General features: G+C 33.4%; 1 protein-coding gene and 1 long non-coding RNA gene across 2 annotated transcripts; both read left to right on the top strand.

Annotated features, from left to right (window-relative positions):
- The first annotated feature begins 628 nt into the window (after positions 1-628).
- On the top strand, positions 629-2,712 carry LOC110915835 (O-fucosyltransferase 30). Its single transcript, XM_022160580.2, has 2 exons — positions 629-1,121; positions 1,323-2,712. The coding sequence occupies exons 1-2, from the start codon at positions 709-711 to the stop codon at positions 2,371-2,373; spliced, it is 1,464 nt and encodes a 487-aa protein (XP_022016272.1). The 5' UTR covers positions 629-708; the 3' UTR covers positions 2,374-2,712.
- Positions 2,713-3,014: 302 nt separating this feature from the next.
- LOC110917607 lies at positions 3,015-9,622 on the top strand. The gene is made up of 6 exons (XR_004884561.1): positions 3,015-5,727; positions 5,815-5,920; positions 6,065-6,202; positions 6,999-7,602; positions 8,535-8,700; positions 8,849-9,622. It is a non-coding gene; the product is annotated as an uncharacterized LOC110917607 (long non-coding RNA).
- The last annotated feature ends 7,146 nt before the right edge of the window (positions 9,623-16,768 follow it).

Genomic DNA, 16,768 nt, shown 5'->3' with positions numbered 1-16,768 from the left:
GTGCTATTATTTGTGTGAAATTATTAAACGGTAGTTTAATATAAATATTAGAATTGGTGAATTAAACGAATTTATATTTTCTTCGTTGTAAAAATCATTTAAATAAAGATTAACCAAAGAATTTAATAAAAGTCAAATTGGTGTTTATGATCAACTAATGAATTTCTTTTAAATTTAATAAAAAAACAGCTAGTGATTAACGAATTGATATTAAGAATTTCTTTTAAATTTGATAAAAAAAATTTGTGGGTAATCAACTATGTTTGTATGAACAAAAGAAATAAATATAAATTAAAGCAAATCACGTTATTTATAATTATATGTTTGAAATCAAATAAACAAACATGATATTTATAAGGGAGAGTTTGACAAATTTTAAAGTGGTTTTTTAAAGAGGGTATGACAAGAAACAAGGGGTACGTTTAGCTAACCCCTTAATGAAAATGCCTCAAGCGTAATTGGCACATGTGTGTAGGAATGCACAATGGTTGTGGTTTCAAACCGGTTTTCAAGTGGAAAGTTCAAGTTTTTTTTACTGGTACCGAATTTATCCTACCAAATATTTTTTTATACCGATTCGGTACTTAATTTTTAACGTTTTTAGTATCGGTATCTTCCCAAATTTACCTTCACTATATGGTGCCATCTTAGTACTGGGGTTTGAATGACGAGAGAAGCAAATCACCATTTCTAAGACCTTGCAACAGAATGGAAGCTTTCAACTTGAGAACAAACAGACTGAGAAAGAAATCCACAAACCCTAACAGATCTAAGCATCTACTCTCCGTCTCCATCCTCGCAATCTTCCTCCTCTTTTTCATCTTCAACAACTCCACCTTCTTCCCCACTTCTCTAAAAACCACCCAATGTCTCAAACTTCAAACCCTAAAACCACACAAGTTCTTATGGTACGCGCCGCACAGTGGATTCAGCAACCAGCTCTCTGAATTCAAGAACGCTCTGCTAATGGCTGCCATACTTAACCGCACACTCATCGTCCCCCCTGTTCTCGATCACCATGCGGTTGTTCTCGGAAGTTGCCCTAAATTTAGGGTTTCTGATCCCAACGACCTTCGTTTTGCGGTGTGGAATCATGTCATTGAGCTGATTCAAAGCCACAGGTGAACTGGATTTTTGGTTTTTGTTTTGATTTGTTGAACATAGTGATTACCCTAGGGATCTGATATTCTGCAAGAACAGCATAATGCACTTCTACAAGTGTATTATGTGTTCTCACAATTCTCAATGTATTATTGGTTGTGAAATGAACGCCCCTCTTGTATTATAAGCTTCTACATGTGACTGATCATGCTTTCTTGCAGATACGTATCAATGGCAGATGTAATAGATCTTTCATCATTGGTTTCTGATTCTGCAGTTCAAGTTATCGATTTCCGTTATTTTGCGTCTCTGTTTTGTGATATAGACGTTAACGATTTCTGTGTTAAAGATACAAAGATGGAAGATTTATTGTTGGAAAAACTAAAACAATGTGGATCTTTACTATCTGGGTGCAGTGGTGATGTAAATGACTGTGTATATGCTGTTCAAGAGGATTGCAGGACAACAGTTTGGACATACCAAAAAGATGGCGAAAATGGATCGCTAGATTCTTTTCAACCGGATGAGCAGCTCAAAAAGAAAAAGAAGATTTCGTTTGTTAGGCGAAGGAAAGATGTGTATGCTACCCTTGGTCCTCATTCTAGAGCAGACTTAGCCACTGTTTTATCGTTCGGTTCGCTTTTTACAAGCCCATATAAGGGCTCTGAGTCATACATTGATATTCATGAAGCTCCCGGAGATCAAAGGATTCAGTCTTTGATAAAAAGAGCTGAGTTTCTTCCATTTGTAAATGAGATTTTGGATGCAGGGAAAGCATATGCTCTTCACACAGTAAAGTCACCTTTCCTGTGTGCACAACTTAGACTATTGGATGGGCAGTTCAAGAACCACCGAATGGCTACTTTTCAGGGGTTAAAACAGAAACTAGATTCTTTAAAACAAAAGGAGAGTTTGCCAGTTCATATTTTTGTAATGACGGATTTACCCAGGAGTAACTGGAGTGGAACTTATTTAGGGGATCTAACAAATGACCCAGATTCTTTCAAGTTATTTCGTCTTTCTGAAAATGATAATTTGATTAAAGAAACTGCCAAGAAAGTTGTAGATGAAGGTCATAGTTTGAAGTTTGGAGATTCTTTGAATAACGGGGTTAAGAAAGATTGTCGTAAGGGTCAAATCTTACCTGATATTCTTCTACATGTTGAAGAAACTGTTTGTAGCTGTGCTTCTCTTGGTTTTGTTGGGACTGCGGGATCTACAATTGCAGATACCATTGAAATGATGAGAAAGAAACAAATATGTTCTCACTGAAGTTTGACATTTTTCTTAAGGCATTTGATACACAAAATGAACCCTGTTTCACACATAACCTTTGAGAAATCGGAAGTTTTTACGTCTGGGGTGCAAAAGCATGAAGTCAGGCACATTTCAAATGTTGGATTGCTGCGAAATATCTCAGGTTTATATAAGATCTAGCAGCTCAACAAAGTGTGTCCTTAATCTTGCTTGAAATGTGTATTTTGGTCAATGTAAGTGATCTTGATTTTATACATAAATAGGAAGTGAGTCAATTGTAATTGAATTCTGAACTTCTCCACGTGATGATCATTATTGAGAAAGAAGAGGAAAGAGTAATTTTTATGTTCATAATTATGATTTTTCTCTTGCTACTTTGCATACCATTTTGCATAAGGTAATAAATAGCTATCATAAATATCCATCGGTTCTGGCTACAGCCTTAACTCCACCGTTGGGCCTTTATGTCCTGTTGAATGTTAAACAGTGTAAAGAGTATGTGGTTTTCAAGGTTGCATAAGTTTATAGCATAAACTATCAGAGCTTTATATTTGTTTGTCTGGAAGGATTGATTGAATCATGGACAAGAATTGGATGTCGCTGCTCCTGCTCACGCTTTTATTTCAGACCAACTTAAGGTAAACGATCTTCATAATATACATACCTTTTTCATATTCATAATTCGCATAACGGGACAGATTCACAACTTAGCTTATGCATAACTTACAACTCATGCAAAGTAGATGGATTTTTGGCTGTCCGAGTCCGATAAGCGGCATATGTACATGTTTTACACGCATGCTAACGACCCGTTTTTTCCTTTTTCTTTTACAGTAGGTTAAAGTTGTCAGCAATGGCACATATGTACTACCTGCTTACGTAGCTGGCTGCATATTTACATCTTTTACAGTAGCTTACTTTAGCACAAAGCCATAGTAAGTGAAGGTCTATGGAAACCAGGTACTTGACATCTGATATCATCAAAGTTACATGCACGCTTGCAACTCATTCTGTTCGATTTTAACTAATGTATTCAACCCCTGACACCTATATCCATGGGACCCACAATTTGGATGCAATACAATAGTTTAGATAACAAGAATCTGTTAACTTCAGTTAAGTTCTAGTCAGAGCTTCTAGCATTTTCGCAACTTTGTGCATTGGGTACAGTTGACACACGTGTCATTGCTATCTGCAACAATTGAACCAACTCTTCTTCAATATTAGTACACATGTGAAAAGCCTAGCAGTCCATTTTTGACGCACGTTTACTGAACCCATTGTGGTAAATCTAGGCCTTCCTCTCCTAGTGAGGTTTGCGTAGGGGATTTACCCGTCAGAAACTGGAGTAGCAAAACCCCAAGACTGTAAACATCTGATTTAAAGTGACATTTTTGGGTCTCAAGGACTTCTGGGCCTGGTATCTATAAGCCCGATTGTTTAACGTGCTTGACCCACTAAGTAGTGGGTTCAGACCATAGTCTGAAATGGCTTCCCGAAGAAGGATGTTGGATGCCTTGATCTTGCCATGAACTATGTTCATAGCAACATGCAAGTAAGCCAACCCTTTGACGACACTTGCTGCTATTCTCACTCGATGGTCCCAATCGAGTGTGGTCCGGCCCGTGATTTTGTTGCCTGTATAAGTGTTCGCATATGTTAGATTTTTTGGACCATTAATGTAAATAAGATGGTACAGTTGGGTCATGATTAACATAAGCCCGGAGATGCCTTTAACACGATACGAATGTCATGACAGAAACATGACTTTGAAATGATTTAGTTATGGGGTTGTCATTTTGTCTTATCTTTATACTTGTATTTTAGTTATGACAGAAACATGACTTTGAAATGATTTAGTTATGATTTAGTTAGAATGGCATACCAACATTACAATGAACACCAGGATACCTTTCAGGGTCATACAATATGTAGGGTCATACAATCCATATAGAAGGTTAAAGTAATATGGACATTGTCACATAAGCCATTTCTTTATAAAGTTGTATTTTCATATGAGCCTTATGATGTGGGCAAACCACGGGTCGTATAGCCCTCTTCTACAACTCGTGTGACACATATTTGCCATGTTATACGATCCGTATGAGGGATGGTGTATGGTTAACATGTCATTGGTACCAACCACCTTATTTATTTACGGAGTAATGCAGATGGGCTATCTCTTTTGATACTTTTTACAGTCTGTTATAACATAAACGGCCTACTTGACTGCGGGGTTAATTAGGCCGGTCTAAAACGGTTTGTTTTGAAATTTAGAACCAATATTTTTATTAAAGATAAACATGGTTTATGATTATCTATACTATATTATAATACATGAGGGAAGGATTCCTAAAAGTTAAGAACTTCTTCCCCCATTATTTATAAATAAACCCTTAGAATGAGGGTAAAGTGGTCTTTTAAACCATAATTATTTTTTAGTCCCTCAATCTATTACATTTAAATCCTTGACATTTAATATAATTATGGGAAATTAGTTACACTCCCCCCCCCCCTCTTTAATTCTTTAATGTATTCCTGCGATATCTTACAACCCGTAATGTTTTAAAAAAATCCGAAGGTACCATGACGATCGGGACATTTTTGTCGACTTTTCGATGGTTGTCTTGGTCAATATTGACGTGCTGATTAAAATGTATAAGTAGATGATGCGTTAGTGTACAAGTGATTTAATCCTGCTAAAAGCACTAACATTTTTAAAAGTAAAACTATTGTTGAATAATGGATTAAACTTTTCTTTATACTTTAGTCAAATATAACAAAACGTCCTATTTTAAAGGTAAAATTTTAACCGGGAAAAACTTTTTAAAATTTAAACTTTAAATTATAGTACAATCACTTGAAAAGTTTTATGTACAGTTCATTTATGAGATTCTAGAGGCACTCTTCTTCCTTTGTCTCTCTCTCAAAGTCCCTACTCCCATTTCAAAACTCAATAAATGATGGCCGGTGTAACCACATATTCGTGAAGATGGTGGCCTCTGTTCAGGTAAGATGACGACAATGAAGATGGCGTCTAGGGTTTGCAGCGGCTCTACAGGCGGTAAAAGTGGTGAATTCTGAACCAAAAGCGAAAGTAGAAGATGGTGTACGGACGGAACCAAACACAACCTTCATCTTCCTCTTCTGGTACCAAAATCATCTCTCTTTGTCTTTGGTTTTCCATGGGTCCTTAATTTTTTACATCTCTAGGGTTAACTCTGATTCTTTGATGGAGGGATGGTTTGGAGGTGTTTTTGGAACTAATAATTGATGTGGTGTTAGTTATTTCTCTTGGTGTCGATATGGCAGTAGCTTCCTCAATGATGCTTGATGAGCTTGCCGAAGGTTCAACGAAGCCCAGATCTGGTATGCTTTCTCTATTTTAACTGATTGTACTTTCTTAAATTTGATGAGAATTTATAATTAGTGTGATTAGATTTCATTTGTTGTTAGTGTGCTTTGATGAAAAAAGGAGAACCCGATAATTAAAATTGTATGCGATGTATAGAAATTACTTGTTACTTTATGTGGATCCATCAAGCAACGAAGCCCATATCTGGTATGCTTTCTCTGTATTTTCTTTATTTCTGTAGTAACCTGATCACTCTCATTACATCTATGAATTTGTTACATAAAGTAACAAATTACTTGTTACTTTATGTGGATCCACGTTGAGTATTTCGTTATTTTGTTTAAATTTCAGGCTAAGATACTAAAGGTCCGGTTGTTACTAACTGCTAAGGATTATGTAGAGGCAATTTCGGAATCATGCTGAAAAACAATAAAAAAGTAGCTCTGGATAAGGGAAAACTTGAAGATGCGGTTAGCTATGGAACAAACAGTAATTTATATCTTCCTGCTTATGCTTTTGAGGGTTTGGGTGCAAGTTTAAATGAGAGTGACAGTGTCCATATGGTAGTTTTCAGTGTGGTTTAGGGGGTGTTTGTTTTTTCTTCAAACATCTTCAAGGGAGCTAATGTCTGCAGGCACGCAGACGTTACCCTTAAAGACTGTTTGTTTTTTTTTTTGTTAAACAGGTCTGAAAATGACTTTTTTCAACTTAAAAAAGAAGCTATGATACCCTTCCTTCAAACATCTTCACAAAAAAACTCATCTCTTATCTTCAAAAGAACCCTCCTCCCTCAAAACTACAGGTCCTCATGCCACTCGATCGTTATCTCTGTTTCCACTCTAACCTTCACCGTCGGCATCTTCCCCTCTCTTTGCCCTATTCTCGACCCTACCGCCGATAACCGCCACAACAACCCGCCGTTATCTCATTCTTATCATCATTTACGTTCTTCTAACCATCATCATCTTGTTCCGACTTTTCTACGCGTTCGTTACGCCGCCGTGACTGTTTTCCGGTCACCGATATTTTGAATGACGCTAATTACCGTTATTCTATTCACCGGTGTAAGTTAAAATGTTCAATTATATTTGTTGAGTTTGCAGGTCATATTACTAGACCTAAAAATATTAAGAAGATAGAAGTTGATTTAACTTATTATTGTTTGTGGTTTGATATTTTGATGAGAAGATTTGATTGTAAGAGACTGTGACCTGTAGCTTTGTTAAATGATAACATTGTATAACCTATTATGCATTTAACAATCATTTTTTTTTTATTTCGACAGCCCTATGGTGCAACGTTCTTGTGTTTTCACTCAAGTTTGGGGTCTGGATTGCCACTTCAGGCCATGTCATGTTAGCTGAAAGTGTGCATTTGGATGTTTGTACAGACAGTATCAATTTATAAAAACAAACAATCTTATATTTTCAGCTTGAAGAGCTTCAGACCACATCTTCAGTTGCAGACATGAAAACAGATGAAATCAGCTTGCAGACAGTTTATGTCTGCAAAAACAAACAATACCTTAGTTGTGTTGTTTAATGTCCGTGTTCATCAAAGTGATCAATATCTTAAAATTGCTATTCATTGTTTTTCAAAATGCGAATATTTAAGTGACCAGTTGTATTGTTTATTTATGCAGATGGGAAACATCCAGCATTATACAACCCCCACGAATAATAGTGGGTGGAGTCGTCCACGAGTGGAAAGGGTTATGTCTTGACCCTTCATTGATTCAACTATAATTTTTTTACTTTTAACATTGTACAGCTACTGTCAAAATTTCCCACGTATTTTGTTGGAGTACATTCAAGATAATACATGCATGAATGTGAATTAGCTGAACATGTCGTAGGTTTGATGTGCCACCTTGCCTCATGCCAGTTCAGGTACCTTTTTTTCACATTTTCCTCGCCGATCCATGTGTTGGGGAGTGTTTGGATGTGTGTTTAATTTATCTGTTTTGAGTGTTACTGTTAAAGTAAACTTGCCATCCTAACCACCTGGGACAAAAACATGCATGTTTTGGTGTAAAAAAATGATTATTGAGATAAATGTTGAGTTATATAGCTAATGACGTGCGTTTTTCCATTTATAATACATATATATTTTTTATTTCATCTTTATTTCTTTAGTAACCTAATCACTCTCATTACATCAAATGGTTTGATTTTCTATAAGTACTATGACATTTTTTAATTTGATTTCATATAATCTTGGAGTTATCATAATTATTGCAAACAGAAGCTTACTTAGCTATCTGTTAATGCCAATGGTTACCTTATCTCCAAAGATGCTACTGGACGAATTTTTATAAAAAAAGAAGCACTTGGTTTTAAGATTTTACCTTTTTCCGTCACAAAATTTGTAGCTATCAGGTTTTTTTTTTTTTTTTGCCCAACTAACAAACTTGGCAAATGACGATTACTGCATGATTTATTATTTTTTTCGTATGTGTCAAATGGGTCAGGTTGGGCCAACCCACAAACACTTTATTATACTTTTTTAGATATTTCATAAGTACTTAATACTTTAAGTGACAAAACTATATTATTATAATAACCTTCGAAGATTTTTAAAAAAGCAATATGGAAGCATTATGTATTTGAATTTATATGAGATGGCCTTCAACCTATTTAAAGAAGTATACTTTAGATGACTCACAAATCACAATATGTTCAACATGTTCCTATTTTAGACCAATTTTTATATCCAACTCACATCGTCCCATTCACAAGTTAATTGATTGAAATTTTCACATCTGATTTTCAGTCTTACCATGCACTATTATTGGGGTATTAATGTAATTTTTTTCTCTCAGGTGGAGGATTGCGGATTGCCCTGATGATGCAGCAAGTTACATACATAGAGGTTGCAACACAGCCCGTTATGATTCTGTACGGCGGCCTGTCTTATTTCTCTTGCATACAGAGATGAAAATGCTTGAAAGATTACAAGAGAAAAAGATACCTGTTCAATTTGACAAGGTAATAATAATATTAATAATCATTATAATTTCTATTATTTTATCTTTTATATTTATATATATATATATATATATATATATATATATATATATATGTGCTAGCACTTGAGATATTGTTGTATTTTCAGTGTTGCAATTTTAATTTACAGTAGCCAAAGACAAAACGAATGCAATCTTGTCCTGGCATGTTAGCTGCTCTGCTAGCAAAGTACACAGACTTGTAGCGTTTCGCTCAACGGGCCTTCAATATATGAAGATGTCCTTTTGACAATAACAGATGGATTTGATTGATTCTTTTTGGTCTCTGCTATTAACCTTATATGTTTTCTCACTGCTAGCAGTGATAGTAATTAGGTAATGTCGTTTTTACCCTTTGCCACTCTATTAATATTTAAATAAAACACAACTTATTTTATTTCTTAAGAAGATAGCATGGTTTTGCAGTTATATCATACCTACATACTTTTATGTGCATTTATACCATATTTATTACACAAGTGTGTCATCCTTTATTGTTTAGGATTGTTGTTGCCGCAAAAGAGATCAATGTGGGAATTCTCAGTCGATCAGACTATAAATAAAACATTGGAAGCTAATATTCCTTCGATTAATCATTTGAATCTGATCTTTTCTACTTTATCGTTTAGGCTTGTGTATTGATTATTTTCCCGTTTTCCCTTTGCTCAAATGGCTTTTCTTTTGCTGTGTTTTTCAGGTGAGTTAAAGAGTTGATGTCAAGAAGGCAAAACCATAGACAGGCGGTGTTGAATATCAACTACAAATATTGTAATTATACATGTAGTGGCCGTAATATTTTGTAATAGTTACCAAATTCCTAACGTGTGCGCGACATGAGAAGTTTACAACTCTTCTTGTAGCGAAGACCTTTAATGTCATACTGCTTTTTGTATGATTTTACCGAATTTTATCTTAAAATACCGGTACCATCTTGGTACCGATACAATATCGTACAGAGCATTTTAGATACATGTACCCATCTTTGGCGATTTTTGATACCGGTATTTTCGGTACCGTTACCAAGCTTATCCCTAATGTAAATTGGCGCTCCCGTCGCATCGCGCGGGCATTTTATGATACCCAAAAAATAAGAACTCCCCCCCCTTTATTTATAGATAGATCCCTAAAATGAGGTTAGTTTGGTCTTTTAATCACTATTTATTTTAGAGCCCCTAAACTTATTACATTTAAATCCCTAAGGTTTTATCTAAATTTTAGATAATAAGTTACAATTCACTCCTCCATAACAAACTTATAATTTTTTTTACTTATTCTTGACATATCTTATAAACTATAATGTTTAAAAAAATCCAAAGATAACATGACGACCTACACATTTTTGTCGACGTTTCGGTAGTTGTCTTGTTCAATATCGACGCACGGATTAAAATGTACAAGTAGTTAATGCATTAATGTACAAGTAATTTAAGAAAAGTAAAAAAAAATATAAAAATAGCCACCCGTTTGACAATTACTTAAACAGGCCTTAACGATCCTTTTCTGAAGAGCGCGCCAGTTTTCTTCCCCGCAGTCATGTAAAATTTGTCCTATTTCTGCCTCTGGCCATGAATTTAGTATATCTTCGGCTGTAAAACTAGCCTGTAACATCCCTGTTTCAGTCACTTAAGTGAACAAAATATATGAACATTCTCCAACAAACTGGCACACACGAACATTTTTTTCCATACAAATATCAATCTGAATTAAACAATTCACTTAATCATCAAGCCCAAAACAAATATCAATTTGATTTACAGTTGGATGAGTGGGATTTCTTTAGGCCTACTACTTTGTATATAATTAAAAAAACTAAATCCGATTACATGAAAAATTAATGAAGTTAAAGATCCAACTTTCAAATAAAGCAATTCAGAGATTGAAAATACTCGAGTACGGTTCAAGCCTGTTCAGCTCATTTCTTTATATAGATTTTGTTTAATTTTTTTTACCCATTTGATCTCTATTAACAAAATACAAACTAGAAATTAGACCAATTTCCACATAAAATGGGTTGAATCTGCACCTCTACCTATGAAAACTTATTTACTATAACAAAAGATCGTAGAGGAGCATCATCATGCGTACCTCTCATTTAATTAGTTCATCTTGTACTTTCTTTGAGGCAAAGAGTTGAGCAACACGTTTTCCATTGACTTTCTTCCTACCAGAGAGGTTTTGCTTCCTATTTTGAACACGTTAAGCTGCCCGTACCCAGCCCATTGCTAAAAGCATCATTAGCCTTCGCTCCAGAAACTATGATTCACATCTCATTAAAACACAATTAAAACAATATTAAAAAACAAACTTATAAAATTCAGCAACCCCCCCCCCCTCGGTTTTAATTCAAATGAAACATCCAGGGTCATTTTTTTCTAACAAGCACAACTTTTATGTAGTTTTATTTATTTATATAACATTTTACTTTTATTAGTATTATTGTTCATAAGTTTGGATACGTAACAAAATGTATAGTTTATTTTATCTGAAAATCACTATAATAGTTACTGAATAGAAATAATAAACTAAATATATTTATAGATGGTATAAATGGCATCATTCCGACTTGATCAATTACATGTTCTGATTGTAACAATTCTATATTTAATGTATAGATTAATATATCTTATAAAAACTAAAAAAATAACCACAACAAACTTCCGAAATAAAGGGGTGGCATCTAAAATTAAACCCTAATGCTTACTACTATAAATACACATCATATTATCCCTATATCAATTGCTAAACAAGTTCAGAAATGGATCCAGTTCTGAATTCAAATGTTTTGGAAAACCAAGCATGCAAGATTGAAAAATTCTAAGGTTAGTTTTTTTATATCGCATCTGTGAATAAATGTTTTCTTTTATTTACATTTATGTGAATGTTTAACTTATTTGGATCAGAATCAGTTGCATAATGAACAAGCTTCTAAGGTATTGATTTTGTTGTTTTTTAACTATTATTTTCGTAAATATCTTTCATATTAACATGTTCGTTATTTATACTATATGTGTGTTTTATTGCAGGATCATGGTGATAAAAGTGTCGAAATAATTTCTCATGGTGCAATGTTTAGTCCTTATAAGTCTACTCTTCAACGTGAATTTAGTGAAGAGGTAATTTTAAAGTTAATTTGATTTTTTTTTTTAACTTTTGTATCCACTTTTTATCCTTTTTAAGGATCGGAAGTACGCGTCTCAAAGGAAGAGATCCAAGAGACTCTCCGAATGGAAATGGAGTCAAGTTATCAATTTAGATGATTCTGAAGAAGATGACAAAGAAGAAGAACTAGAAGACACAGCCGATTCAAGCGCAAAGAAGAAAACCGAATTAAAAATTCCTCAAGTGTCAATTCAAAAGAGGAATAGATTTCATTCAGCATAATATGAAATCTTTCAAGTGTTTTTTTTTTCATTTTCAGTTATGTTTGATCTAGACAAATTCATTTTCACTTTTTTTTTTCATTTTCACTTTTTTTTTAGAATTAATGCAGTCTAATAAAGTTTATTTTATATTTTAAATTTTCAATGTTTGAAACCACAAGCCTTCTAAAGGAATTAACTAACTATTTAAGTATAATTCAATATCGATTAAAGGGAACAAGCATGAAATCCCCCAATTTGTTAGCAAATTTTAAAGTTCTCGCTAAACCATCGACCAACAAAGTTATTTTCATATAAACAGGGCTAATTCTCTTTGGCTATCTTTGAACTCCCACATCCTCTTAAATCCAGTGAACAGTTATTGCAGTTACAGTAATAAAAAAAAAAAAAGAAAAACCAATCAGCAAAAAGGTATCCAGCTCCATTTGCATAGCTATATTTTCATAATAATAAATATATATTAAACTTCAATTTATTTATATATTTTTACTGAGACCATATATATTCTTTGTAAAACTTTACCTTCTCGTAATGTGTATCTATATGCCATTCGAAAAGGAAAACGGTGATAACAATTCATATAGGTTGCAATACACATGTATGTCGTTTGAAAAGAAAAGATACACAATTAAATAATCTGGTAGTGATGAGATGATGATAAGTTTAAATTTTTAAAAATAGTTATATACATAAATAATTAATATCATTAATTCAATTAGCATAAGATATTGAATACATTTTGATTGTATGAGTATATCATTTTTTTATTGTATAAAAACTTAAAAGTAATTGCAAGTTTAAAAAAAATACAAAATAGAAGGTTTAATTGTATTTATTTGAAACTTCAAGGGGGGAGTATAACCAGTAAATTTAACATAAAAGGATGTATGTTTAGCAACACCCTTTTTAAAAACAAAACTATATAAATACTAAATTTTGTTGCAAGGTTTTAGGGATTATAAGTTAACTATGTTCTTATAGATTATATTTGTTAGTTTCAAAACAACTCTTATATGTTGACTAGATACATTTTTTATGGATTCTAAGTTATAACACGATTGTGTTAACATTTTTTAGGGATTATTAGTTAAAATTAAGCTCATATAGATAAGATTAGTTAGTTGAAACAAACTACAGGTTATTAAGAATTAGTTGGTTTAAAAGTGCTGTATATACAACTCATTTTCATTAGTTTTATAAAAGAAAAAAACAAACAAAACTTTATTTCTTAAAAGAAAAGGCTTTTAAACTCACTAACTGTTAGTGGTCTGCCGCCTCATAAACTTCGTTTAAAAATCGGTTGCCCTATAATATTGTTGCGGAATATCGATCCATCACATGGTTTATGTAATGGCACAAGATTGATATGTAAAGGCTTCCAGCGTAATGTTATTGATGCAGAGATAGCTGTCGGGAAACATGCCGAAAAAAGAGTATTTTTGCCAAGAATCCCTTTGTGTCTTTCTGAAGACGACATGTTCCCGTTCAAGCTAAAAAGAAAACAATTCCCCATTCGACTTAGCTTTTCCATGACAATCAACAAAGCTCAAGGTCAAACAATTCCGCATGTTGGTGTTTATCTTCCGGATTCAGTATTTTCGCATGGACAACTTTATGTCGCTTTATCAAGAGGGATATCACGTGCTAATACAAAGGTATTAGTACATCCTGCCAAAGACTTCAGACGAGACGGGGTATACACCTCAAATGTTGTCTATCGAGAGGTGTTACGTGACAAATGAAATACTTGTGAGTGAGAATGTGATGATTTTTTTGTTGATTATATCTATAAACATGGGTCAAAATATAGAACCTAATCATGTTTATTCAATCATAACGTAAATATAGATACCAAGTTAGAAACACTTACTTGTAGGAGTGGTCATCTTTAAAGACGAAGATTAGGTCATGATTCCCGTTATGGTACCTTGGGTTGATGGATCACTTTAGAGAGAATTTTAGTATTGGTGTTCTTATAGTTGTTCATATCTTATGATCAATATCTATTTAACATCAAAATGAATGATGATCATGAATAGTGATCGGTTATGAAAACTCTTTACATTCTCTATTAAAGGTACCTAAAGGGAAATCATAATTGTCTCTTAAACTAATCAATAATTACAATTACTACCATCAAGTAATTGTCGGGGACTAGTTATGTCATATTGGTAATGTTATCAAATGATCTGTAAGGCCACATCAATTGGTTATTTCTAACATTCTCCCACTTGGCCGAGTGATCATTTGTGAGAAGTATTAGTAAGTTTGGCCAAGTTAAAACATTAATCAATGTTTCAAAATGAAATTGCAACAGCAAAATACAGTCATTGAGTTATTGTCAACTCAAGACCCCCATTAATCATGTTACAACCCCAAAACAAAACATACGTAAATTTAAGACCAAAATGACTAAGGTAAGCCCTTTGAAATTAATTTGTATAATTCTTGTCTATACGTCATCAGGTGCACATACGTATTTATAGACAAGCAAATTGTATGATTGAGGAAAAAATAATAACTAATCATTCATATGTACGATATGCTATTATGTAAGGCCTTTAGTAAAACCCGTCTTTATTATGAGCTCTTAAAAAGACTTTGGGTGTAGACCTTGGTTATCGGATCCACAAGCATATCATGAATGTAAATGTATTCGATACAAATATTTAGTTTCCTCTTCTTGTTCACAAACGAACAATAATTTTGTATCAAAGTTTAATGCAACACCTCTCGAACTGTTACTGTTCGAGGAAATAAGACAGCTGACTTTTCACAATAAGTCTTCAATATAGTATTTATATGGAGTTAATAAGTTTATGAGTCTACTGATAAAATTTCAACAACATTTACTGACAATTGCGTTGTTAATTAACAACATATTATGTCATTATAATTTAGGTTGTTGTTAACAGTTTCTTATGACTTCTCCATGAGATAGATTTGTCTGCAGACATAAGGATTACCCCAAATTGACTTTTAGTTTCTTTTGAATATTACAAAATCAAGATAAGAATAATAACCTCTTCTTATAGTCTTTCTCGTTTCTTAAAGTTATCGTTAGATGCTTCACGATAATCTAGAGTAGTCTAATGTTATTCAATGTGAGCAATATCTAAACGAGTATAGACTTGAACCTTCGTAAGGCTTCTAATTAATGAAGCATAAGGAAGTAATCTCATTTATCATTTTATCCTCTGAGGAGAGCTATATTGTTTGTTACACATGTAAGAGCCCGCTTTAGAGTAAAGCTTATAGGATGAAACTAATGTCCTGTTGGTTCTATCTCGGTATATTTTGATATCTCTCATGTAAGTGGTATCTCCGAGATTCATTATATCAAAATACGTGTGAGAAATTATTTGACTTGTGTAACATATACTTATCCAAAAGGTGCTATCTATATATGGACAAGTTTACATTAGTTGCTCCCACTCATCTTGAGGTAGGTACATAAATCCACTTAATTCTTGATGAAAATAATACATCACATTTTGATGTTTGCCTTAAACCCATACATGGAATTAATTGACTTACAAAGTAAGTGCTCTTGACCTTCAGTTTAGAACTTTCAGGTTGTTTTATGAACATGTAAGTCTTTGTTTAAGGAAAGTTGTTTTAATGTTCATATAATGTAGCTCTAAATGATTATAAGCCACTAGAACAACAATGATCCTCAGAGAAACATTTTGTAAGAAAGGTGAGATGATTCTTTGATAAATAATTCTCTTCTAAGCATAACCTTTAACAATCAATCATACTTTTAGTGTCTTAACGTTTGCATTCAGATTTTGTTTAGTGATGAACACCCTTAGGTAATTCAAACAAATCCCAAACGTTAAAATCAAAATTGCTAATAACAATTCTTATTCCATTTAGAAAATTGATTGATGCTATTGGCTTAATTAGAGGAAGTAGGACTAGTAAACTTTCCAATATCCATTTCAACTCCAGTCAAGGAGGATACATAATCATCAAAGTTAAACCTAGATGACCTCCGTAGTTGATTATTGGGTTGTATTATGAGTTTCAGTTTTATGGATTAACTCTTGATTAAGTTGCTATCACTTTCATATTTCTAAGTGTGTGCAAGAGGTGTAATCGGAGTAAAATTTAACAGGTCTCTTCCCCCCGCCTCTTGCACTTCTGGCAAGTCCTGATAAGGACTTTTACTGCTCCCACTGACTTAGAAATCTTTAACAATTTAGCATGCTTATGGTCAACATTAGAAGACCAATAAATACTAATAGAGAAACAAATTAATGAAACTTTGTTTCTCTGTTTGAGGATTACAATTTTGGCAAGAAATCCGAGTGTGCCCACGTTTAAGCAACAATGAAACTTTTGTTAGAGTAGCAGTATATTCTTAAAGAGAAAAGTTGTGAAGAAGCAATGTCTTGTACAAGAGGTGCAAATTGAGGTAATAACAAGTTTTCACTCCCCTACCTCTTGCAATTCTCGCAAATTAAGATTAAGACACTTAATGCTCCCACTAACCTTTAGATTTGTAGGAATGCTACAACATAAGTTTCAATGATATATATGCTCTGGGAACATGTCATATATGTTAGACTTGATTTCCTTAATGTCCATATGGTATAAAAATTTTGAGGACACATTTAGAAGGAATCATAGTATACATGAATTAATTTCTTTAATACCTTTATTCAT

Source organism: Helianthus annuus, chromosome 16, assembly GCF_002127325.2.
Source record: "Helianthus annuus cultivar XRQ/B chromosome 16, HanXRQr2.0-SUNRISE, whole genome shotgun sequence".
Classification (NCBI taxonomy): Eukaryota; Viridiplantae; Streptophyta; class Magnoliopsida; order Asterales; family Asteraceae; genus Helianthus; species Helianthus annuus.
The sequence above is the reverse complement of the archived record's forward strand: the minus strand, read 5'-3'. Positions and strand labels throughout refer to the sequence as shown.

Bases quoted from the DNA above. Each gene is read 5' to 3' on its own strand.
- LOC110915835 (XM_022160580.2), top strand. From the start codon at position 709: ATGGAAGCTTTCAACTTGAGAACAAACAGACTGAGAAAGAAATCCACA. The intron at 1,122-1,322 runs GTGAACTGGATT...GCTTTCTTGCAG, and splicing joins GAGCTGATTCAAAGCCACAG to ATACGTATCAATGGCAGATG.